Genomic DNA, 26683 nt, shown 5'->3' with positions numbered 1-26683 from the left:
GACCTTGGTTTTACCAAGGTTGAAACTTGACGGACAAACCACTTTTCTGGGCAAACCTATGCAAAGCATCCAAGTGACGTTGCATCCCCTTCGGAGAGTCGGAGATCAACACAATATCATCAGCATATAACAATAGTGGAATCCATGTCCCTGCCAGCTGTGCACCTCTATCACCATATCTCTCAGAGTAGTAAGAAACCTCATCCACATACATACCAAATAGAGTAGGAGAGAGCGGGCAGCCCTGCTTCACCCCAATAGTGGAGTGAACCGGTGTGGATAGACCCTCTTAGGTGCGTACATGCCCCACTACTGACCTGTATAATGCCATGACCCCCCAAATGAGCTTTGTGGGTACTCCCATCTGCTGTAATCTGCGAATCAATCTAGCTCTGGGCACTGTGTCAAATGCTTTGCAGAAATCCACAAAGCTACAATAGATCCGTCTCCCACGTGATCTGCCCTCCTCAATGATGGCTCTGAGTGTCAAGATATGGTCAAGAGTAGAAAAACCCCTCCTAAACCCTGCCTGCCCGGTTGCGCATATCCCCTCCCTCTCTGCCTATCTACTCAGCTGCTGCTCAAGAATAGATGCGTACAACCGTGCCAATGTGTGTCCAATCATGATAGTGCGATAATTCCCAGGCTCCATAGGGTTTCCGACTTGAAGATAGGTACAATAGTAGATAGGCTCCAAGTATCAGGCAAGACCTCACACATGGCACGGTTAAACATAACTGCTAGAAGCTCTGCTAGTAGATCTCTGGCCTGCGTGAAATGCTCAGCCACTAAGAATCTCTTTAGTCTACTCTCTCCTTTGTTCCTTAATATACATTAAAACATAGGACTTCGAACAGATACTAATTCCATGCAATGGAAGATCTTTGTGTCAAGGGCCAATTCTTCTAAAAATTATCTCAACTTATTTAAATCAAGTTCAAGCTTTAAACAATTCTCTAAACCATATTTGAGCATCAAGTTTAGGCTTTGAATTCCAGAAAACAATAACTGCCTTAAAACAAAACTTACTTCACCATATCCACTTGACCCATCATGAAGATGTAGGCAAAAAATAAAACCCTGCCTAAAGCCTAAGTTGGATGTTTCCGTCCTTATGGAGGTCGTGGGTCTGGCAGCCATCTGGAACCTGAAATAAAGCACAGCAACATGAACAAAAATGGTGCAGAAATATTTGGACAAACCACCAAAGTGACCGAATTATCAACCTGTATGGATGGTATAGGGCCTCTTTGATAGTCCAAGTTTTGAAGCCTTGCCCAAACACTCCTGCTCTGTGCACTACTTGAAGAGCTTGCCTAATAGCTTGCTTTGCAGTTACCTGAAGATGTCTGCGTTTGAATGCTATAAAATTTTAGGATGCTTGCAAAGGGGGAACTTTGAATTATCCACAAACACTGCTCAAGTGTACCTGTGGTACTCTGCATTTTCATCCACACTACTGGTGACTTCTATAACCCAATTCAGCTTCTGCTTCTGTACAAATTTCAGTGATTCTAGTAGCTGTTGCTTCGATTGCACAAGTGTGTGATTGATCCTATTTGTAGAAGCACAAATAATTTTAAACTTCTTTAGCAAACATCTTCAATTATTTTGTGGTTGATTAACAGAAATTAGCTATTCATAAAGATACAATCAATGGAGAGCCAAATTGCCCACACAACACACCAAAAAAAACGAAAACCCTGATCGCTTCTAAACTCGTGTCTCGTACCAGTGCACATGTGGTACACCACATGCACCAGTATGATTAGCCAATTTAAGCTAACAATCTTGCACATGTCTACATTTCTGGAGGTATATCAGCTAAATTCTCCAGTGCACGTGACTCACCCTAAACATGAGAAATAATACTTTGCATCCTATAGAAGATGAATACTTGTCCTGGGACAGCCAACAGAGGCATGACTTTCTCCAAAATCTGGCTGACCCTTGCAAGATAGAAATGCAGTGCATGGATGTCTCTGAGATATGGTATCTGAGGCAATCCCCAGGCATCGGGATAGTGAAGGTACAATGTTCTTTTCTTAAAATAAATGCTTTTATAGTCTAATGACTCCCCCAGTCTTATCCAAAGACTTTGAGATGAGTAAATGCCCTTCTTGGCCTGACAACATATAACTATGTCATCTATCCTTTATTAAACTGCTCGTGTTGAATAAAATGAAATAAGATACAACAGAACTGGTCCGAGCTGCAAAAATGAATCCCCTCATCTTGGTTCCGCAGTTGCTAGTGACAGTAGACCCAAAGCACCTACAAAGATTCTGACTCTATATTAGCTGCAGTCTCCTTTCCCATATCCGCTTGTTTACTCTAAAAGGATGGCTCATGGATAGCAGGGTCCCGATGACTTGGACCATTTTCCACCTACATGTATTGAAGTCCTTTTCCATTAATGCCGACTCCTGAGGCGTTTCGATTTTATCCAAACATGACAAACAGGGTCTATCTCTTCTGGCCATTGCCCAAAGTCTCTAACAATGATGTTCTCATGTGCACGAATTCATAAAGGCATCATCTCATCCAGCCTGAAACTCAGACAAGCCATTCCGTACATCTAAAGAACATTTTGTTTGCAGATGCCCCTTAAATTGTAAAGCTAGAGGGAGGTACCACTGTCTCTTTGATTCGCTCTGAGGAGAGCAGTGCAGTACCAAGATTAGAGATGCTGAGGACTCTTTTTCTCACAGAGCTCCACCGACATTAAGGAGAAGCCTTGGCACAAGCGGGCTTCCACTTCATCTACAGGATCTATATAGCATACCTACATGGATGAGCCACATTAGCCTATCATTTGGAGGTTAGCCATTGAGAATGCCATTTGAGCTCACACTCACATATAAGGACTTAAATCTCACAATTGAGAGAGTTGGATCTGAGTTAGCTACTAGGAATTGAAAGAAAAGGAAGTATGCCAACCTGCCATTTCACATTTGCATGACACTAAGGACAGGCATTTTCCCACCATCAATATCATTCATACTACACCAGTATCCTTAGGAAGGGCAGGCATAGTACACTGCTTGTACTTTCATAGAATACCAGGGAAGGGAGATGACGGATAGGCTCCTTGCATATGTTATATCATATATGTCCCAAGGTTTGAAGGCCTACGGAGACATCATTAGGAGAAATAACATGGAAAAAAAAAAGAGGAAACTAAGAAGCGAAAAGACTCTTGTCACATGAACAGCTTTTAAACATGTGGCTCAATAAATACCTGTGAGCGAGGCACAGCTGCCGTAGGGAAACATCATGAGGTGTTGTGAAGAAATTTGTAAATGCTGCCTCTGAGGCGGTGTTTGCAATTGGAAGCAGGCTGAAGATTCCCCCTCCAGAGTTATTTATCACCACCACCACAATAGGCGGCTGCCCAGCCCTTCAACAAATTACTCCAATAACAACATTTCCGACATTTAGAAACCAGAAAAGCTAAGATGTAGAATGAAGAAAGACAAAAATTTACATAAAACATCTGCAAAAATCCAAAATGATCTATCATACCAAAAGTTACAACATGATCTGTTAGTGTGAAAAAAATAGCAAACCTACATACCTTTTGGTCAAAAGCAAGAGCCCATTCGTATCGTGAAGAAAAGATACGTCACCTATGAGAAGTGTCACCTAGGCATTCAAAGAAGCTGAGAAGCATTCAGACCTTGCACACTTACTTATGAAGAACTCAGGAAAATGTAAATAATAAAACATGAATAAAAAATTCCAACAAAAAACTGTAGCATGAAAGGGACATGACAGCAAGAGATAGATGAAAGGTTAGTTGGACGATGCGTGGCAAACAAAAGGCGCAGGATGATTCCAACAAATTGCACGAACCAAAATCACTGTTTCCAGTAGTGCCAACCTGGCTTAAGCTGAAATCCTCTATCGAGCATGACTTGGAATTATGCAAATCAACTATAAAATATGGCAGTTTATCAACCTTGCAGCTCAGCCGATTGCCAATCATAGGCTAGATTGCAATTAGCTGCTTGCGCCCACAAAAGTTGTCCATTATGACTATGAGCGACGATGCTATCTCAATTCCAGTTATGCCATATGTGGGGAAAAGAGGTGAGGTGGCTATCGTGGCAAAAGAAGGACACACACGTGCTGGGTTCAAGTCCGCCCGCCTTCTGGCCCCTCAGCGCCACATTACTTTCTTTGACGAGTTTTGGGCTGGAAGCACTAGCAGGAACCACACACTCGCGCGTGAGCTGTGTCTCTCACTGTGGCAAGCCGAGCGAAGAAGGATATGCAGGTGAAACTGTGAAATGCATTCTGAGGAGGAAAAGCACACCGCATCTTTCAGTTCAGTTTATTCGGTTTCTTGTATTGATGTGATTCACGTGCAGCAGATTCCAGTGGTTTACACTCGTACTCTTTGAAAATTTGATTACAATGATATCAAAGATTGGTGGTTCATTGCCCTCTGCAACTCAAAGAACGATCCCTTCTATGAGCTGTCATAACTTCAAGCATATGGATTATCAAGAATTTCAGGTATGCAGCCCATCCAAGAAGAGTCTTCCAAAGGAAACTCATGCATGATTTGTGGTTAGACAACTTCTCCAAGTTGCAAAACAATAGAGGCATAATCCTGTGGATGATATGGTTGACTTGGAGCCTTTGCAACAGTACCTAAATTCTTTCACAAGAACAAAACTTACACACAAATTTGATCATTGTTTAAATGAATGAAAGAAAATCTTTAAAAGTTCTAGACTAATTGCTTCTTCCAAACATTGATGTCCTTATGTCTGAATACCTTCAACTTTATAAAGTCTCTTGCAAACCAAAACAAGAGGTACCTGCTGTCCACTACCAGCTGCAAATCCAACAGCTGTGCTCAGAACCCCATCGATTCCACTCGCCCCTCGATTTCCAGCAGTCCTAACTGATGTTCCAGGAACAGCCTGTAGTGCTCCTAGCTCATTGGAAGGGCTCGCTACTAGTCCTTCACAATACATGTCAGCGTCCCTCACAGGCATACTGTTTCCAACAAAAAGAGCAGTATCTAGTGTCAATGAGCTTGCCACAATTCGTGCAACATGAGGTTCAGAGATGGTTGACTCAGATTCCAGCTGAAAAGTTATCTCCTGCCCTACCTGTTTAAAATATCAGACTCGGAACATTAGCATATTCACACTCTAAAAGCAGCTTGTATACCGATGAGCTGAAATGCTGGACAACATTTGTAAATATTTTGGCATTTGTCTACAAACCACAAAGCCACTTTTAGGTAAGCTCCTGGTTTAGTCATAGCATCAAGTACACAATACTATGCCTTATTCAATCATGCAGTCAGCACTATAATGCTTGTGTAACCACAACTCCAGTAGCTCCTATTCCAGAGAGACCTCAAGTTCGCTGATTATGTGACCTACTTAACAAGAAGGAGAATAAGGATGAGCATGCCTAACCGAAGGATGTCTCTTGTCATGATTCTCTTGATGAGTTGTCGAATTGTCATGATGATGATAATGATGATGTTGAGAGGAATGAAAAGCTCAAGCCTCCTATCTGTTTTGTTTTCTGCACTTGTCCCTGAATAGTAGAGCCTTTTCTGAATGTTGCATGCTCCTGCTTTTTGTACCCATCCCAAATAATTTCCAAAACAGCCAAAAGAAAGAGACTATAAGACCATCATCCCTACAGCATCTCCCACTAGGTAAGGTCATCGGTGTATCTCCTAACTACCACTTCTTGGAAAGCGGGACAAGAGCTGATCACACATGGCATCGATGACTTTGTAGCCTGACTCACATATGTAGTCATAATGCCATTAGCCTTGCACACGGTGCTTAGAGAGTCTCTTCTGGTGCAAAGTCTTTGCCTAATCATCCTGGAGATCATCAACATTGGAGCCTCTTTATCTCTCTTCACCCATCATATGAGAGATTTGATCTGCCATAATGATCAAGACTCGGCCCAATACCTTCACTTCATTAAAAAAGTTAAATTTCAATTTGAGTTTGTGAAATGCCGTACTAGCCAATGAGACAAAATGATGGAGAACAGTGTCCTTGTTTATGTTTATCACAAATGAAACAAGAAAACATACAAGGTGTTAACAGTATGCACGGGCTTTGTAACCGAGTCCCAAATTTCATGGATCCTAACCCTAGCAAGGCTCAAGCTAAAAAGTACAATTATGCTCAGCTATGGCAAGATACTTATTACCAAGTTTCAAAAGAAACTAGGCATCCCGATGAAGTACATGAAGGGTGGAGCTAGCACCTCTCAAAGGAGTATTAAGAAGCGCATGGGGCGCCGAAGACATGTGGTGGCAAAGTCCCTCTCTACGTGTTCACCGCTCTCAGCATTGTGAGTCTTCAAAGCACTAACCTCTATACAAAAGGGGAAAAAAAGTATATTAAGCTCTCTTAAAGGGCCAAAATGGCCCATTAGAGCAGAACAAAGTACAGTTGAGGATGATCTTTCTTGTCATCAAGTGTCACAAAAAAGGAAAGCATAATCCTAGCCAAATCGCCAGCTAAAATAGAAAAGAAGACTCTCCTAAAAGACTCTCAAGCTGAATGTCACAAAATGGTGACGTGGCAGGCAGAGTACGGACGCTGACGTGGCACGCTGTACGGATTCCCGTAAATCACGCTGGCAGGCTGACGTGGCACAGCGTGCAGATTTCTGCTTTTTGCGCTGACATGCTGACGTGGCCTATTGTATGGAATTCCGAAACTTACGCTGGCTGCTTTTGGCAGATTTTAGAGCCAATTGCTTTTAGCATCCCTTTCTAAGAATAAAAGAAGCCCAAGGGCCTCACTTCTCAGAGTATCTGGACGTAGAGTCTGAGAGTTGAGGACCCGCGGGACTTGTGCTTCGCACAAAGATTAATACAAAAAGAAATACCAAAAGGGGTGCCAGTCTTTGGGGTCAATCTCTCTTGGCACGGAACTACAGCGGGCCATGTCGACTCAATTAAATTGTGAAGTGTTTTAAGTGAATCTCTCTTGTGTCGCGACAGAATCTAGACTTGGGGTGCCCAAGTTTGTTACACTCAAAGCTGCAATTGGTAAGTCGTAGCAGTAGTCTCTCCTCAACCCTATGTCTCCATGAAGGGTTGCCTCAAGAAGAAGTGACCGGTAAGGTTGCTTTGAGTACTCCAATGATGAGCACTGATTACTCGAATCTGTTGATCGTGAGAAAGCTGTAAGCGAGGTCCATGTGGTCGTGGACGTCTGAATATACAAACAAGAATGGCCCTGTCCAACCTTCCTCCTCTTGAGAGTAACATTGTCTGTCACCATCTCTATTGCGGCTGCTTCTCTCTCAAGCTATCATGCTCTTTCTTGACATCCAAAGTACAAATGAGGATGGATTCATCACCCATTGTATCACCCTCTTGTATTGGACACCCATTGTAATAGTGGTCACACATACCCCACACAGTTCCAACAAGTAGCACTGCTAGATTCGTTTTCGTATCTCTTTTTTTGTACCCAGACATGGTATCACATTCACCAGTTTGTAATGGATTGGTCTCATAGGTCATTTTGACGTTACATTTCATTTCAAACTATGCATCTCCATAAGAAAGAGGCTATCAAAAACTGCTAACGTGTCAAGCCACTGAAGAACGGAGCCAACCTGCACATCCCGACCGGGGGGCTTGAACCCTAATAAGAAGCAACAAAGAAGTCTTTACCAACTTATGGGACCCCGTCCGATGGGGGCCCAAGTCACTAGAAGTGAAGCTGTCACACATACACACTCAAACTCCCCTACGTAAAAAAGATGATGATGTGGTAGCTGTACGACGTCCCACAATTTCAATTGGCATTTTGATGCGGCACTATATGGGCACCCGCAATTTGCGGTGACATGATGACGTGGCAACTGTACTGATTCCCGCAAAACGCGCTGGTAGCTTTTGGCGCTAGTGCTTTTGGGACAAGATGCTTTTCAATTTGAGATTTTCGTGTAATTGCTTTTCATAGGCCAAGGGCCTTTAAATATGTGCCATGGGCTCATTCTCTCGCACACTTCCGGGTGAAGATGCACAGCATAGAGTACTGGCTCGTGCTGAGTTGAAGCAATATAAAGAAATACCGGAAGTATGGGGCCAGTGCTCTCTTGGGATGGAACTCTGCCACTCCTTGTCTCATGTGTCATGCATCTCTTTTAGTTCAGTTGTTATTGGAAGTGCTTAAAGTTGTTCAGTCTATTCTTTTCGGTTGGCATGTGGTGCCCGTCCCCGTGACAGAGGCCAAGACATGGAGTAATGCATCTCTTTTAGTTCAGTTGTTATTGGAAGTGCTTAAAGTTGTTCAGTCTATTCTTTTCGGTTGGCATGTGGTGCCCGTCCCCGTGACAGAGGCCAAGATAAGATACTCCATGCCATATTGGAGTGGACCAAAACCCTCCCTATAGAGATAGTGGTATACTCCATTGGTCTCATACCAAACTAAATTGGGATATAAATTGCTCTATCTCAAATCTCCAAATGGCATAATCTACATATCCAGCTCTCTCAAGATATATGCCCATTGCTCTCACTGACTCAATTTGTAGTGTTTGTGAACATTAATCAAAGCTGGGTGATAGTCCTCATAATATACACATCTATCATCTATAGTTTTTGTATAAGCCCTTGCTCCATACTCTGGAGGAAGTGGTCTCTATAGTATTGCATACTCACGGGCAGCAGAAGGGGAGGGTCAATCCATGTTTGACTAATGTAGCCTTGTATCACACCGCCCTCTAATAATCCTATTCCTCTTTACATGAGATAGCTGGATGTGTGGAGCATTAAGGTTATACTGAAAATGGTGGGAATCCATCCATACAAGCCCATGTCTGACAAACCATTTCTCAAATGCATACCAAGTGTGTCTCTTATCCAAGGCCCGTGAAGCCTCTCATACTCTAAAAGTAACACACCATCTCTCGAAAATAGCATACCAAGCATGTCTCCGAGCCAATACCCGTGAAGTCTCTCATGCTCTAAAAGTAAGTATGTAAATGTATATCCCTCTGATCTTGTGCATGAACCCTATGATTTGAAAAATAGCCTCGATGACCATGGTGTGTGCATCGAACGCCACTCTCACAACCCACATTGGGACAGCATAAGTCCAAGTGTCACAAGTGTCAAAAAACCACCCCTAGGCCCTTCGTTTTAGGCTCCAGAGAGGAGATTGATGACACTTTTGCTTTCAATGCAAAAATGTGAACCAAACTAGAGTAATGTCCACAGGCAACCAGTTTATCCTCTACCTTTGAGTCCTGCGTTCTCTTCAGTAGAACTGAGTTATGCATCCAGCACAAATCCATAAAGTTTAGCGTGTAATTGTCACTAGTTACCCAGGTCCATAAGGTCTCCCAATTTGCAGCCATGCTGCTGGAAATCCCTCCACTAAGCACCGTGACAAGCAGTCATGCAACCACAGCTTAGTGTGTGAATTCTGGACTGGACATGTATATGTCCTCTCCAATCCACCTAGATTCGCACACATCGTGCAAGTCTGCCAGTTTCCGCTGTCCCTCTCATACTCTTTTGTAACTCTGCTTTGATTAATTTACAAGTGGGAAAGCTCAAAGCGAGGAAAACCCACGAAAAGAAAGGGATACAAAAGATGGAGCACTATGAGGCTCTGAAGGCTAGAAACAGTCAAAGTAAATCCTGTAGGCATCAAGAGTGATGTCTCCAGCGTCATAGGCAAAATACAACGCTTGACCAAGAGATAATTTGAAATAGGGAAAGGGGTCAACAAAAGTGCCCTGGAACATTAAGGAGTTCCTATTATGCCAGATGGCCCACATAGTCCAAAATATGACCCAGGTGAAGAAGACCGCAAACTAAGATTGTGGTGACCGAAGCACCCCAAAAAGCCAAAATCGTCTGTGAAAAGATCCGGAAGGAAAACGTAGTCGAAGAGCAGTCGACACTTGCCGAATGAAGGCTCTGGAGTGACGACAACACCACAGTAAGTGTGGCACGGTCTCCTCAGCTTCAAGGCATCTGGGGCAGCGGGAAGGTGCAATATGCGGAGCATGCAACACACTGCCAAGAGGTAGAGCTCCCATCAAGCACCGCCACAAGAAAACATGTTCCTTCAAAGGCAGATGACTCTGCCAAATGCGAGACAATGTGTGTTACCACCACAAGGATGACTCGAAAAGCGACCACAGCTGATTACCCCAATGCACAATCCACACATTAGACTGAAGGATGGCATAGACACTAGCAGCTGAGATGCAATCCAATCTAGTAGTAGCCAGATTCCAATCAGAGAAGCGAGAGACCACATCCATAGGAGGAATAGGTGAATGAGCAGCAAGCATCCTTTGAATCTCCCACCAGAGAGGAGAATAGTGAAGGCCCAACCGAAAGCGGGAGACGGCATCAGCGAAAGAAAGAACATAACCCGAGTCATCAACCACCCGATGCACCTGACAGATTGCTTTTTGGGAAAGAAAATACACTTGGCGAGGAGTCTGTTGAACCAAAGTCGAAGCAAAAACCCTGCTCCAATGCAGACTCTCCGGGCAAAGAGAGTTACCCCCAGAGGATTGTCGACCATCCCAAGCCAAATGTGAAGTGACAATCTTCACATTCAACAATTAGAGAAGAAGTAAATGGACATCCAGGAATGTGTCCTTCAAGCTTCCCAAAAACAACATTCCAATAAGTCGGTTTCCAACGACCAATAGCAGGGGTGACAATGTGCGCACACAAATGTGTGACCATGAGAGCCCAGGGTTGCTGCTGCTCCACCAAAACTGGCAATAACATAGCTTTCCGAGCGAGAAGATGACGTCTCAAGTCCAAATATTCAACCCTCCTAGCCGCTTGGGAAAACACAGCTTGTCCATAGATAGAGGCCGAAGGCCGCTCTTGCTAGACGAGGTCGCCAAAAATGCTCTAAACGACATGGACACACCCACACACGCAGGCTGGCTGAATTGCTGTTGGTCTCTCTCACACTCACACACTCGCTAAGCGCGCACACACACACACCCGCAGGACTGCAGGTCTGCCAGAAGCTGCTAGCTGCCCAACGCTGTCGATGAAGGCAATAGCTTCGACAGGCACATGAAGGGGCAAAGGCAGCGGGCAGATGAGCGTGGAGGAGTCCGCAGGTTGCGCAGGAGTTCGAGATGGCAGGACCACACACACACACACACACGCGCGCGCGCGCACACGCGCTGTCCCTCTCATACAGTCAGAACCTACGAATAGGACTCCTAAATATGCATAAGAGTCTACATGCTCCATCTTCTGACCAGAAAAAAACAATCATGCTGACCTCCTGGTCCAACCATAACCTTGGTTTTACCAAGGTTCACTAAAAAAACAATGGCCTGTAAATAACAGTTTTATGCCTCCAAATGTCTATGTAACCCCCTTTGGGCAACCACTTTGGGCAACCAGTTATCATATAAGAGCATTTAAATCTAAGTCCCTACAAAGATGAGCTCCTCTATCCTTCGGTTCTCACCTCAGTAAATATGACAAAGGTATACAGACCTAAGGAGAGAAGGCACCCAACGTTTCACTCGTATCGATAGATAAGTAAACTAGTACTAGCTTATACACCCTCAGATGTTCATATCCATACATTGTGAAAATCATCCCAAGGCTCACTAGGCACCCTCATATCATATATGCCTCTGTATCAACCCAGCTCACCTAACTGTGTCAGAAACTTTGCAGAGATTCGCAAAGCAGCAATAAATTCATCTCTATGAGCTCTGTACTTCTCTGTAATTTCCCTGAGTGTCAATATATGCCCCAAGTAGAAATGAAATTGAATGAAATGATATATTAACGTCTTCAAAGGCCAAAATGACCTATCAGACCAATCCATTACAAACTGGTGAATCTGATACCATGTCTGGGTAAAAAAATACTAAAAATCTAGAAACTTCTCACAAAGCTATCATATCATTGATTTGAGTACCTCCCTGCTGCCCACCTACTCAGGTCATGCTCAAGATAGGATGCAAACAGTTTAGGTTGTATCTGATCAATCGTAATAGAATGATAAATAGTAGATAAGGTTGCATCAAAACAATATTTTTGTTTAAATGAAAAAAGCAGGAGAAGGTAAATTGAGAAACTCAACATTACCACATCAGATAGTAACATAAGCTGTTTTCCATAACCGCGTGATTGGGAAGGAGCTGAACACAATACTAATTGAGTGACAAATTCAATGACAGAACCATGCACTCTGTGTGTTAACAGATGGGAAGGATCATGTCGAAAAGGATGCTCTTCTACTAGAATGTATGGAGAAGGCTGGCAAGTCTCCAAGAACATTGCCAATCTTTTACTTGTTAATCGGCTGCCAATCTGCATCATAAAAACAAAACCTTTATTGGCTGTGAAACTGAAAAACCCACCACAACATCTTGAGAATCAGTTCAAATAGTTCAAACTCTTTTTCAAACTAATGAACTGTTTCTAGTCAAACAAAACACCAAAGAAGTAAATGGTCAACAGTGAGGGAGAATGTTCAAAACTCTTTTTCAGACTTTGGAGCTATTGAACTGTTTCTAGTGTCATGAAACTGTAAAAGGCAATCCCATGCTTATCTGTATGCCTCTCAAAAGTATGTCATCAAGTCAAAGGTCTTCAAACAAGACACCAAAGAAGTAAATGGTCAACAGCGAGGGAGAAAGATGACAAATAACTGACAATGCACGCATGGACAAATACACGACGAGCGTACACACATTGATAGTTGAGTTTAAGAGTTGTTTCAACTGGTAATAAATCCTTTCTAAGAGCATAAACCCCCTGTATGTATATAAGGAAAGCAAACATTTTCAGACTTCAACATATTAGACCAAGAAAAGATAAAAGATCCCATACTCAGCGATATAGTAATACCTGCAGCACCACGTCCGGCTTTATTGAATCATATAGCTCTCTGTTCAGAAGAACGTGATCAAAAAAATCAAGTATACACAGTCTTTCATCCTCATTGACCAGGTTGAAATGCCTGAGACGAATCCCTGACAATATATCTGGTACTACTGGCCACCCAAGGTGCTTTGCTAATAGCAAAACCGCACGTGAATCTTCTGCTTTCTGAAGTCCTCCAACAAGAAGCAACCCACGGGATGTGGATGTGATTATGTCTGAAATTTCCTTCACCTCACCACAAAGGAAATCGTGCTGCCTGATATTCTTTGCTACAGGCGTTATGTATCTGGTGAACGGTTGTGAATGTGATACCCATCTCTCAAGACCCTTCAAGCAAACAGGATTCCATGCATAAGGGGTTGCAGCTAGGGGTTCCCGAAATGCAATATTTATGTGAACAGCCCCCTTAGGACTGGAAGTTGCCTTGAATACTGCAGCATCTATCGTTGTCAGAACCATCCTTGCCTGTATCTCATCACTAGGGGGTGGCAAATTTGTCTGATACCGAACAAACGATCCAAAATGTTTTACCTGAGAATGTGAAATAACTCAATCTTAAGACACAAACCATATTATATCAGTTGAAAATTTAACTGTAACTTGGTAAATAAACGATAAATTCTGCAAAGCTATATTATGAGAGAAACTCCTCAAAGAGAACTCTTGCTATGAAAAATCCTAAAACATTGACGGCTTAAAGTCAGGGAGCCTGAAACTTCTGGAGCATTCAAAATGAACCAGAACCTTCAACTATGATTGTTGCTAATGTCCATGGAAACCAGTGTTTGAAGACAACACTCCACATGTTTGTTGAGGATCTATGCATGCCCTTTAAGGATATACAAGCAGAATTGTCTCTTACTCATGAGTCATTGTGAGCACATTATTGTAAGGAAAGTCATGATTTCTAACTATTTGTAAAGAAAGTCATGATTCCTAACTGTTTGCAAAGAAACTCATGATTCCTAACAAATTCGAAGCTGCCAGCACCCTACTAGAATGCCACTATAATTCACCTTTCATTGGGACATTTTGCACAACGATAGCCATTTCATAAAACTTCTTGCTGATTGTAGGGTTCGATGGCTCAATGAAGATTTCATACAAGCATGTTCATTTTTCAGCTTGATTAGCCAGAGCGGAGTGTTCTGAGTAAACAGTGATATTTACGTGTAACTATTGTTTTATGTAAGGTTTGTGAATGAAAAATTCATCTCAGGAGACAACAAACAGGCTTCTCCTCTGTGGCTACACCTTGCCATGCTGCTTGTGATCAACTTCCAGATCATTACTGTAATCGGTGACATATCATTTGTGACAATTCAGTCAATTCCATTCTCCTTAACAGTTCTTGAGCATTCTGGTGGTGGTTGCCTCAGTGGAGTCAGATTTTCATGTTTCTACTTGCCTTCCCCAGAATAGCAAAATGTACTACCTAAAGGTCAGCAGTTCTTCTTAACTTGTTGACATATTCATGCAACAAGCCCTCCCTGTCCTCACACTTCAGGCCCCTCCAGAACAGCTTCAAAATTGCTTTAGTACTAGGCTCAAGTATGCAGGGCATTTCGGAGCACCTATCTTTTTGCGTCAGAGCAATACATTCATCATGAAGAAAGCAGGGAGGGGTATTGGGGAAAGGGCAGGCGGGGGTGGAGTTGTTTGGGGCGCTCATCTGATTTGCAATTCGCCAAAGACTAATATTTTACTGATGAATACCTGGTCGATTGTTTGATTGGCACCCGCTTGCAACAATTCGGGGGGTCGATCAGCAGTTAGCAATACCAAAGGAACACAATCCTCATTAGCTTCCACTACCTGTATAAAGTCATTTCAACAAGAAACATCTTAACATAATTTTTTAGGGCACCCTTCTTTGCTAATCAAAATATCCATAGCCAGAGGCAAAAATGGTCTGATAAGCAAACATACCGCTGGCAAAAGATTTGAAACTGCTGTTCCTGATGATGTGATTACCGCTGCAGGCTTTGACGCTCCACGACCGTAACCCAATGCATGAAATGCGAGTGAACGCTCATCAACACAAGAGACACAGTTGGCCTTGTGATTCTCTGCTGCAGCAACTGCAAGAGGAGAAGACCTTGACCCCGGTGCAATGCAGAAATACTGTTTTGAAAAGGGATAATAAATATGTACTCTTCAGGGTTACAAGAAAACTATACAGGCTGATTTAGTAAATAATTTCACACACTCACTGATATGCCCAATCTGCAACATTCTTCAATAACAAGCCTTGCCCACAGAGCATTTATGTTTACGGCATCTTCGAGAGGGGAAAAGGGTTGTAGTATGGCTTCAAACTGCACCATAACACCATTGTTTGTAAGCTGATAAAACAGTACTAATTTGTATTGTGGGTCGAACTTGTTCAGTGCCACACGGAAGCCAAAAGGAATGGCATACTTGTCGAATTTTTAGATCTAATTCTTTCCACTCTGAGGAAGACTTCGCACCCTTGACAATGCCAACTCCAGCAAACAGAGATAGGCGTGTGCCCTGAGTCAAAGGATCAAAGCTAAAGGTAAATTTGTGATTGACAAAACATTATTATCGATATGCAGAAAACAGATTCAATTTTTACAGAAGCTCCATTATGAGATGCACGAAAAGGCAAGTCTTCTAATAAAGAAGACCGAATTGCAACTGCAAATTCTGCTTTATCTCCACTAATCCATCCGACAGGACCAGAGTACATTCCACGATCAAACTCCTCTGCAAGCATGATGAGATTTTACAAGCCAATTCAAAATTCTTTTAAATGTATAAAAGAGTTTACGCTACAAATCTATCTAACAGTAGATTAACTATTAGGGAGCCTTTGCCATCACTTCAGTGTGCTTACTCTGGCAATGCACATTTTTTTCATCAGCATTATGCTTTGCATTCTATGTTGCAGCTTCACAAGCTGCTTGTCAGTAAAGAATAGACAAAATATGAAGCTCAGACTCCATTTGCAAGCTTACTGTCTTGTGAAGATAGTAACTTTTCAGCACAGACCTTATGGGATACTTACCAATAGAACAATATTGCAAAAAACCAACACATGCACAAACTCATCTTTAAAGGTAAATTTTTCTTTCTTGAATCAAGCCACACAAAAATTGACGGTCACTGACCTTATTCTACGAATGAAATTTACTGCAAAGCTGTGCAACATGCAAAATGTAGAAACACTACCTGTTTCACTCAAGAACTTCTTTGCCAAGTTCTGGGGTTGTCCGCAAACAGCTGGTGTAGGGTGCAACTCTGTAAGAAGTTCAAACTGTATAACATTTGCCACATACCCAGTGAGGAAAAAACAAGCCTACTAGCATACTTCCAAACTTCTTGATAACATAAAGCAGAAATTATCATACCTCACTATTGCCATTGCGAAGCTGTCCAACCAAGCGTCCATACAGGTGTTGAATATTTGCCTGTTTTATAAGACTTTTATAAGACTGCACCCTCACGTCCTTACAGACGACCTGTGAGTACGCTCTCTTGTTAACCCTTCCAAGTTGAGCAACAATTAGAATCCTAAAAACTGAATTTTTCTTCAAAATACATTTTATATGGCTTCACACTTCAAGAAATCAAAAAGGTTGGAGAACAAAGAGCTCTTTACAATGTGAGCATTGAGAATCTTGTATGTTGTCCATAAGCAAGCCTACCTCAAGTCTTTGTTTGACACTCTCCATGACAATATCAAATTCGGTATGGTCCTTGGTGCTGTTGACAAGACAGTATTCAGATAGGACAAATCAGCCAACAAAACAGAACGACATCAACAATTTAGACGGACCTTAAAAGGAGTTCAATGCTTGATTCATAGTCTTTCATTTCAGTTATTCCATGTGCCCTAGTGGCCGCCACAGCTTCACTGAAAACCTTGACTCCATCTTTGTAGAAAAGACGTTCTGGCTGTCACAAGTTTGAATGAGAACATGCAGAATGCACCTTGAAAACCCTCATACATTCACCATATGAAAATCGGTTTGTGATGTAAGTATTTCATGGATTCTTCATTACTACGCATAAAATCTATTCTACCAGTTCATATTTTTCTTCTTACTGTAGCCTATTTGTCCTTGGCCGTCTCATAAAGGAGACTATTTTTAGTCTAAGGCACACTATGACTAATGCAGCAAAGCCTGCTGATTTGCACCAACTTTCCCTGTACAAGTTCTTAATGTCTAAGCAATCCACAGATGATGTCCATGATTTATATTTTCCCACCCAAAACCCCAAGCAAACACCAAGCTACCGTTGTCTACATGCTAGTTACTCTAGAGATGAGCACAACTCCTATGATGGGTTTCATAACTCAAATCCAGGAGAAAATTCCATGAATTCAAAAAAAAAACCAGAGCAATAATGACAAAAAAACTCACCATACTTCCTACAGGAACATCCAAAAGAATATGTACCTACTACCAAAAGGGTGGTGGCCATCAAAGCAGGACAAAGCTGACCTCTAGGCATATAAGAAAGAATTAGTAAAAATGAACAGACATGCAGGCCACAAATGAATAAGCACTTTGGATAGCAAGGAGGAGTAATAGGGCTGTGAGAGACAAAAAAACAAAGGAGAGAGTGAACACCCGGGTGAGTATGACAAGAGAGCAGCCACAAGTTTCTGCCACCATTACGCAGCCAGTGGCATCTAGCTGATTGCGGGGCAAAATGGCAGAGAAGTAAGGCAGCGTACACATACAAGAAAAAGGAGCATTGTGGAAGCATCTTGAAAGGTGCTGCAGGGGGCTTTGGGGTGGGACAGAAAATGCAAGAAGCCATGCACTTAAGTGCGTGTGCTAAACAGCAATACAAAGAGCTAAACTCAACCATCCTCTTGAACACATAATTATATGGTAAACACTGGTCAGATAACAAGCACACATCCATTCAATCCATAAATGTACAGGGTTGTGGGTAAGTGGGAAGCGAGGACCTTGTTGTGCTAAACAGAAAACCAAAGAGCGCAACTCATCCATCCACATATCCACTCAATACAGCCAAGGAAGGTTTGATAACTCAGTATTGCGTGAACAACTCATCCACCCTCTTGAGCACATCATCATACAGAAATCACGTATACTCGCTCTTTGTACCTAAATAAATTATCAGATAACGTCCATCCAATATTTAATAATTCATTGTTGTGTGAACAAGCTCAGAATTACTCTCTTCACATTTAAGAGTCAATTTCATTACCAAAGATTATAGTAGGAATGTACTTACAGTGTTTCCAATGAACGAACTCCTATTTGCAAGTTGTATGCAAAACTGATAAGCATTTGGGTCTCTGCCCTGCAAGAGAAAGATTGTCATGAATAAAAAGCCAATATCCTATCAGAGACCTTAAACTACCATAAAGTGGAATCCAACCAGGCATGTTTCATGAGTCACAAACGCACTTACCTGTAGAATCGATAACAATGTTAAAGGTTCTAGAACTGCATCCACCTCCAGCTTCGTTTTACGAGCTAAAACCACCTGCCACCATCGTTGAAGCCAAGATTAATCTTGTCTCTTTGGGTAAATGACCTGGACAACGCCTTGGGAATACACAAGCATCATGTGCATGCCCATCTAGACCAATGGTGGTAAATAGATATATGAACTTTTGTACAAACTATGATAAGGGCTAAAACACTTATCAAGAAAATACTTGCACCTATGAAAAAAGAGATGACTGAAAGTCAAATTAAGAAAATACTGCTTCCATTTTTTCCTTACACATATTTTAATTAAAAAACAACACAAAAGCAACTTCAAAATGTTTATACCAAGATATAATTAAAAAGAGAAAAAGGAGGATCTTACTTGAATGACATCACCTCATTTTCACAAAACTCAATTCGGAACCATCCGCACTAAGAATGTGAGACAATGCAAAGACTTGATTTCTAATCTAATCATTAACATTTCATAACAAAGAAGACATACGACAAACATGCAAGCTCATAAGTATCAAAGCAGCTATAAAGGGCGATGAATTCTACAATACAAAGACTTTAGTATGAGAATGAGCCATTACACTAACAAATTTAAACACAATAAATCTTGCCCACACAGAAATTGAAAGATCGTCCTCTTTATCATGTGTATAGCTTGGACAGTAGGTAGCTACGGCATTCCCCACTTACAACATCGACGCCCAAAAGTAGGTAAGTTTTGTAACCCGACAAACTAAGTTTCTTCCACGCATTGCAGGAGATGACCAAACTCGGGCATGATAAAAACTGAGCATATATACTACATATACCAATACAACAACGAGAGCTTAGCTACACATGAGTAATTGAACAAGCTATCCTGCATATTGCTTCGCGGTGGCTCTCTAGATGAAACTCAACTTGGGTTAGGTGTCACATAGTGATGACGTGGCATGACCAAGTGGAGGAGAAATGGCCGAGTGGACAAGAGAAATTGAGCCGACCAACTTAAAGAACTTTTGAACATCGGCCGAGGGGTCAAACCCTAAAAATCCCAAAGCTTGAGGTCTGAGCCAGATTTCCGTAAAACGTGCAACATGCTGATGTGGCACTTTGTACAGACGATGATGTGGCACAACTGTACGGATTTTCCGCGAAATGCGCTGGTGTTGTCATGTGGCAGGCTGTATGGATTTCCGCAAATAGTACTAGCTGTTTTGGGCAGATTTCAGCGCTAGCTTTTGGGAGCAGATGCTTTTGGGGGCTCTGCTTTTGGGCATCCCTTGTAAGTTTAGAAGGACCCTTGGGGCCTCACTCTATAGAGCATCTGGACGCAGAGTCAGAGAGCAAAAGACCCTAAGGAGTTGTACAGTTTCGAGTATAATAATAAAGAAATACCGAAAGGGACGCCAGTCATTGGGGCCAGTGCTTCTAGGTGCAGAACTCCGCCGTGCCGTGTCGACTCTCTCTCTTTCTCTAGTAAAGTTCAATGCTTTTGCACTTTCTGTTTGTGTGTTTATATTGATTTCTCGCTTGGAGTATCCAAGCCTGTAACATGAGGTAAATAAGAAGTATAAGCAATATAGCAACATTCGGATTGAAAGAAGGGATGGGATGGGATTCAATCTGTGTGCGTTGATTAGGCACGCATGCGCACACGCGCCCGTACACTATTTACTAAATGTCATTGGTATAAATCATGTTGACGATGTGATTGCTGCAGATTGTAGCGTTATTTCTGGATGTTGCATCATCAACCACTATGGAGAGCATTAGTCAACTTCTTACACGTTTTCAGCCAATTCCTCCGCTTGAGATTATGGAGTGTTTGTAGGTTTGGTGTTTCGATCACCCACTCTACTCCTCCTTTGGTTTTCATGCGCTTAATGTCATTGGTATAAATCATGTTGACGATGTGATTGCTGCAGATTGTAGCGTTCTTTCTGGATGTTGCATCATCAACCACTATCAAGAGCTAAAAGTCAACTTCTTACACCTTTTCAGCCAATTCCTCCGCTTGAAATTATGGAGAGTTTGTAGGATTGGTGTTTCGATCACCCACTCTACTCCTCCTTTGGTTTTCATGCGCTCACCACATCCAATGCATATCACTATGCCCCTGCCTTGGATTTTGGAGCATGGTAATTGAAAATGGAATTTGCACAAACCTGCTTAAAAGTGCAAATTGCCTCTCAAACAGAGGGTTCTCTTTTTGGTCCATGTTGGGATCTTTCCAGCAGGTGGCACAAATTACAATGCTTCTTCTTTATGCTGCTGTTGCCGCCGGCGTGCTTAGATAGTACCTCATTTGCTATGGCATTGTTCTCGTGCTAAAGCACGAAACTTGACCTTTTTACTTCATCAGACCTCAGGAAAATCCCAGACATGTTCTGTTTCAGGATAAAGAGAAGGTATCCAGATTATGCTCATTGAGCAGTATGGAGCTAGAATCAGTTGCCCTTACTCGATGCTGTCTTGGTTGATAATTATTCATTCGCACGCTGCAAGCTTTCTGGAACCAGTCAAACATTAATAGGCCAGCAAAAAGAGGTAAGAGGTTTATGGTCATCCGGCCCACAGATGTAGAAGCACACAATGATGCAAAATCTCTTTTTGCAGTAATAAACACCTTAAGTATGACCACAGTTTCCATTTAAGGTGTAAATCAATGATGATAAGGAATAGTATGTTCAGCATACCTTAAGCAGCGAAAAGAAGAACACATTCTGAAGGTCACTACAAGAAAATTTTGCTGTTTCATGCCATCCCACAGACAGAAATAGAAAACCATGCATCATCGTTATGATACTGCCAAAATCCTTCAAATCCAGATTTTGTTGATTATGGCCAGCTTTTATCCAGGCAGGGTTCAGGCAGACAAGGTCATGCATCGGGTCAAACTATTGAGATCCAGCAGTTCAGCTCAGCTTAAGACTCTTGCATGAAATAGATAGAGGCCTTCATTCAGCAGGTTTATATAAGCCAAAGTATAATGTTACAGAAAAAAAAGACTTGGAACTCTTGCATGCAAATAGAAAGAAGTAATGCTCTAGCAAGTTTAAATTAGCAACAATCTTTACAACAGACAAAAAAAGGGGGAAAAGAACTGTGAAAAAATTCAAGGCATAACCAGACTAAGATGGTAGTGCAATGTGCTAAGCAGACCAAGATGAGAAAACTTAAGGCACCATTCTTCAAAACCTAACACCAGTGCAGTTAAATCTAGACAAGATCTCTGTTTATAGGATAACTTACTTTTGACAATCCAATCGCATCACGAAAAGCACGCTTTATGAGCAGATGTTGAGAAGCTGATTGATTACTGTCATTGGTATCTAGAACTTCTAGCACATCCTTCATAAGACCATGCCATGCTCTCTCAGATGGTGTATGCTCTTTAAGTAAGTTTTGCAGAAGAAGACTCCTATTTGTTGTGATTGCATGATCACGACACTGGAAACAAAAAGCAAGAAGACCTGATCACTCTCATTCGCAAGTTGTTGTGAGCCCAATAAAAAGCTTACCTGAAATAAAGTTCTTTTGGTTGCATTTAAAGCTCCATCAAAGGACCTACCCAATGCCTCATCCCAAGCCACAGTTACTGCGAGAATGGGGCAGCTTGAGCTCTCACAGAGCTCAACCTGTATATTCAATGTATCACAAAGTACTAGCTTTTGAGAATAAATGTAACCACTTACCAGGATGATTCAAAAAGGACCTTAAACTCGAACAGTGTGAAAACTTTCATTGCTAAATTGAATGATATAACACATATACAATCACCTGCGGTATTGAAAAATAGAAAGAGCCAAATGGTTTCCACTCTTCAGATGGTTCAATATCTGCATTGAACCGGATTGCGCCATAAGCTCTGATCAAAGGGGAATCCCTTGAAAGAAACCTGGGTTTGTATGCATAACCCTCTCTATTTTAAGCAGATTTTACATTGGATGCTAAAAGATGTACTTTTAACTAAACAAAGCACAGCACATCTAAAACAGATCAGGTTACAAGCATGGGCCTTTGTTTAGCAAAGAGACAATGTAACTATCAATTCACACTGAAAGAAATCATCATCATGCATCAAAAGCATGATCACAATTAAGAACAGGGAAAAAAATGCAGCTTCTATTATCATATGATCCATGAAAAGTTTGAAGACAGACAAAAGAACTTGAGCATGCTGGGAAGTTACATGGTACAGGCAAGAAAGAAAAATAGAAAGAGCCAAATGGTTTCCACTCTTCAGATGGTTCAATATCTGCATTGAAAGAGCCATGAAAAATAGAAAGAGCCAAATGGTTTCCACTCTTCAGATGGTTCAATATCTGCATTGAACCGGATTGCGCCATGAGCTCTGATCAAAGGGGAATCCCTTGAAAGAAACCTGGGTTTGTACGCATAACCCTCTCTATTTTAAGCAGCTTATACATTGGATGCTTAAAGTTGTACTTTTAACTAAACAAAGCACAGCACATCTAAAACAGGTCAGGTTACAAGCATGGGCCATTGTTTAGCAAAGAGACAATGTAACTATGAATTCACACTGAAAGAAATCATCATCATGCATCAAAAGCATGATCAAAATTAAGAACAGCAAAAAAGATGCAGCTTCTATTATCATATGATCCATGAAAAGTTTGAAGACAGACAACACCTGTCAAAAGAACTTGAGCATGCTGGGAAGTTACATGGTGCAGGCAACTCTGTCCTTGAGATGAAATTTAAAATATGGAAACTTGTATGAAAAGCAAACCTTTTGAAACACTTCAAGTCTCTTGATGTAAGTGAATTCTGGCCCTTAAAAACAACTGCAGATCCAATACCTGCCACATTCTTGAGGGCATCCAAATCTTCCTCGTCAGAACCTATCAAACAAATAGTGATAGGATATAAACTACAGCAAACTCCAAATTCTCTCTCATAATTTATGATATGTTAAACAGGTCATCATAGATAATACCTTCACCACATTGCCCACGTGTAGAAAAGTAAATACGCGGCCAGAGCTCCTCTCCATAAGGTTGAGCTTGCAGCCATGGAAGTGCTTTAACTTCTGCTGATAGGGCAACCTACAGCAAGCCTCATGAAACACTAATCAGCAAATGTTAACCACCCCTCAATACCCATTAAAAAACAGGCACATACGCCAAGTAAAGAAGTGTTATCTGTCATAAAAACTTGGTAAGTAGTTTAGGGTAGAAGGTTATCTCTCTCCTTTAAAAAGCATTGTATAGCAAATCAATCCCAACACCAAGGAACAAGGGTCCTCACCTGCATCCATTTAAATAAGCAAAACATTTCGTTAGGCTTGGATGTCTTTTACAGGTGTCAACAAACCCTTACCATTTGTTATCCATGTCCCCGAGAAGCTTAAAAGTTCTATTACTGTACAAATAATTTAAAGACTAATTGATGACGAAGTTAAGCATCTATTAAGCAAAAAAAAACTATCTGATTTAACCAAATGTTACTGCATGTGTGCCAATCAAATATTATTTGTCAAAAACGCATGCTAACCCAATGTCTTCAGCATTTATAAGTTTATGAATCTAAACCAACCAGTATAATTCCTTCAATTTCCATATACACTCGCTTTGGAGACTGGACAAAGCAATGGTTACCAGAAGATCTTTTCAGAATCAGTAAACCATTCATTCAGTACTAAACCTCAGACAAACAAGAAGACCTTACAAGTTCAAAAGTTAGGCAATTACCCATACTGTATAGTACTCAGTAGCCAGAGAAAAAAGGCCAGATCATATCTCAGATGCCCATACAAAGTTTACCTATACCGTGTTCACATCAACCAGTAACACTTGGTAGATCAAAACCAAGTGGTAGGAATAGACCTCCTTATACCAAAGGTAAAATAGTCAGTATCTCTGCAAATAAATTGAGATCACTTCCATCTCTCTTGAATTTATCCACAAAACCAGATTAAAACCCATCCGTGCATCTGACTAGTCAAATTAGTCGTATAAAAGTCCACGTCAGAAAAGTCAATACCAGAGTTGTAAGTCCCTTAACCACTGGTTTATCATATTATGACAATCTATCATAATGTGTATCTTTATTATTGCCCACAGCCCAATGATCTGAATCCTCTGATGCAGCATCCATCGATGCTGTGTAGTCCTCCGCAGTCGTGGGCCAAAATGATAGAGAGAGAGAGAGAGAGAGAGAGAGAGAGAGAGAGAGAGAGAGAGAGAGAGAGAGAGAGAGAAATGAAAATGAAATGAAATGTTATATTAACGTCTTCAAAAGGCCAAAGTGACCTAAGAGACCAGAAAGTTACAATGTGGTGGATCTAATACAAAGTCAGAGTAACAAGATGACAAAATGACAAAATAAAATATTATGGAATCCTAGACTGCGAGGTGTGGACTAAGCAGCTAAAACAGCTAACTGGGATAGGTAGATCATAGGAGATCCAGCATAGGTCGTTGGCGGATCTCATCAATCTCCTCCATGATCAGTAGTCTGACCGGGCGTTGTGCATGTCGAGCCAAAGTGACCTGGATCCTCTGATGCAGCCTCTATCGATGTTGTGTAGTCTCCACAGTCGTGGGCATCTGGATCTCCCCAGCTCAGTCGCTCGTTCAATCAGTATGCCTTTGGTGTAAAGTGACGAGCTCTGCTGTGGTAATAACTCCTCCGGGTGTCCAGTGGCAGCTCTAAAGAAGTCTGTGATCTGTCTCTGAGACTGGCTAATCTTTCCTCTCATCAAGCTCTCTCTGTGTCTGCGAAGCTCGAGCAAAAACAAACCCAGGCATCTCTGATCCTCGTACCGCATGACTCTAGAGAATGGTCCAAAGCCCTCTCTGAACAAGCAATGGAAGCGGCCTCGTATCTCGTAGTAGACGGGGCAGTGGCATGTGTAGTGCAACTCTCTCTCAGGCTTGATGTCACACAAGGGGCATGTCCTGGCCTCTACTGGTACTCCGCTGTATCTCCCAATCTCGATCCGCAACTAGTGTGAAGATGTGCGTATCTGGCCAATAGCACATCGTACCCCATGAGACAGGTGAGTGTCTATGTATCTAGGCCTCGTCACAAAACCATCCCCCGTAAGCTGGAGGAGATGCTCTCTGTAGAAAGCCATCTTCATGCCCAGCTCCTGTGCTGGCTGTATCCATGTCCTCTTGGTGTCTAGCTGGGTCAAGTCCTGGCGAATGAGCCTGGTGATCTCGGACTGTGTAAGAGTCAGAGAAGGCGCAACCAGTGAGTACTCGAAAGGAGGTAATTTGTCTATGCTGAACCCATGCGTCTGAAACCATGACGTCATCTCCCCATACCAGCATGTTGTATCTCCCTGCACGGCTAACTGTCGAGAGGACTCAAGTGCAAGGCGTGCATATCTGTCTCTGGGGAGTTCCCACATGCGGTGTATGAAGGAGACCGATCTTGTGAGCGCCTCAACCACCAGTGGGGAGGCAGCTAGCTCTGCTCGTATAATAGCACGTGGTACTGAAGTCTTGGCCCTAATGAGCCGCGAGATCATAGAGACCAGAGGCTTCTCCATGTCCCCCCATCCATCACCTCGGCCTGTCCTCCCGTGATGGTCCAGTGAAGGTCTGTCAAAGAGCCAGAGCTTCGTCCGAGGCTCCTGAAACTGGACCTGTGAACACATCCTTTCCAATTTACCCAATGCTGCATGGGCTCTGGTCAATCGAGTCTCTGCTGCCCTCCTCAATGAAAATGCTGGCCCATTGAAAACCACTCCAAGGTAAGTGTAAGCATCTCTATACTCCACCTTCTCCTGTCCATATGTGAAAGCTGGCGCTGACCTCCCGATCCACTGTGGGCTGGTACTAAATACCATGACCTTGGTTTTACCAAGGTTGACGGACAAACCACTTTCTTGGGCAAACCTATGCAAAGCATCCAGGTGACGTTGCATCCCCTCTGGAGAGTCAGAGATCAAAACACCTCATCTACATACATACCAAATAGAGTAGGAGAGAGCAGGCAGCCCTGCTTCACCCCAACAGTGGAGTAAACCGGTGTGGATAGACCCTCTGGGGTGCGTACATTCCCCACTACTGACCTGTATAATGCCATGACCCCCCAATTGAGCTCTGTGGGTACTCCCATCTACTGTAATCTGCGCATCAATCTCGCTCTGGGCACTGTGTCAAATGCTTTACGGAAATCCACAAAGCTGCAATAGATCCGTCTCCCATGCGATCTACCCTCCTCAATGATGGCTCTGAGTGTCAAAATATGGTCAAGAGTAGAAAAACCCCTCTTGAAACGTGCCTGCCCGGCTGCGCGCATCCCCCCCCCTCTCTGTTGCTCAAGAATAGATGCGTACAACCGTGCCAGTGTGTGT

The 26683-nt window shown here is 42.3% G+C and overlaps 1 protein-coding gene across 2 annotated transcripts in view; it reads right to left on the bottom strand.

Moving 5' to 3' along the window:
- The window catches only part of PHYLLO (2-oxoglutarate decarboxylase/hydro-lyase/magnesium ion-binding protein), a 174853-nt gene that overhangs the window by 80099 nt on the left and 68071 nt on the right, over positions 1 to 26683 (bottom strand). For both annotated transcript variants that reach the window (XM_086505356.1, XM_086505355.1), the window contains exons 3-26: positions 23312 to 23420; positions 23105 to 23216; positions 22132 to 22249; positions 21873 to 21989; positions 21604 to 21801; positions 18332 to 18406; positions 18152 to 18220; positions 16716 to 16834; positions 16585 to 16642; positions 16288 to 16398; positions 16109 to 16193; positions 15513 to 15643; positions 15335 to 15427; positions 15127 to 15231; positions 14843 to 15037; positions 14630 to 14728; positions 12878 to 13444; positions 12113 to 12337; positions 4830 to 5126; positions 3578 to 3645; positions 3242 to 3400; positions 1430 to 1555; positions 1227 to 1349; positions 1030 to 1147 (exon numbers count right to left, since the gene is read on the bottom strand). In XM_086505356.1, the coding sequence (XP_086361482.1) occupies positions 1030 to 1147; positions 1227 to 1349; positions 1430 to 1555; positions 3242 to 3400; positions 3578 to 3645; positions 4830 to 5126; positions 12113 to 12337; positions 12878 to 13444; positions 14630 to 14728; positions 14843 to 15037; positions 15127 to 15231; positions 15335 to 15427; positions 15513 to 15643; positions 16109 to 16193; positions 16288 to 16398; positions 16585 to 16642; positions 16716 to 16834; positions 18152 to 18220; positions 18332 to 18406; positions 21604 to 21801; positions 21873 to 21989; positions 22132 to 22249; positions 23105 to 23216; positions 23312 to 23420 (3477 nt within the window). The remainder of the gene's footprint in view (positions 1 to 1029; positions 1148 to 1226; positions 1350 to 1429; positions 1556 to 3241; positions 3401 to 3577; positions 3646 to 4829; positions 5127 to 12112; positions 12338 to 12877; positions 13445 to 14629; positions 14729 to 14842; positions 15038 to 15126; positions 15232 to 15334; positions 15428 to 15512; positions 15644 to 16108; positions 16194 to 16287; positions 16399 to 16584; positions 16643 to 16715; positions 16835 to 18151; positions 18221 to 18331; positions 18407 to 21603; positions 21802 to 21872; positions 21990 to 22131; positions 22250 to 23104; positions 23217 to 23311; positions 23421 to 26683) is intronic.

This window comes from Adiantum capillus-veneris, chromosome 29, assembly GCF_014529385.1.
Source record: "Adiantum capillus-veneris isolate H3 chromosome 29, ASM1452938v2, whole genome shotgun sequence".
NCBI lineage: Eukaryota > Viridiplantae > Streptophyta > Polypodiopsida > Polypodiales > Pteridaceae > Adiantum > Adiantum capillus-veneris.
This window is presented reverse-complemented; position numbering and strand designations above follow the sequence as displayed.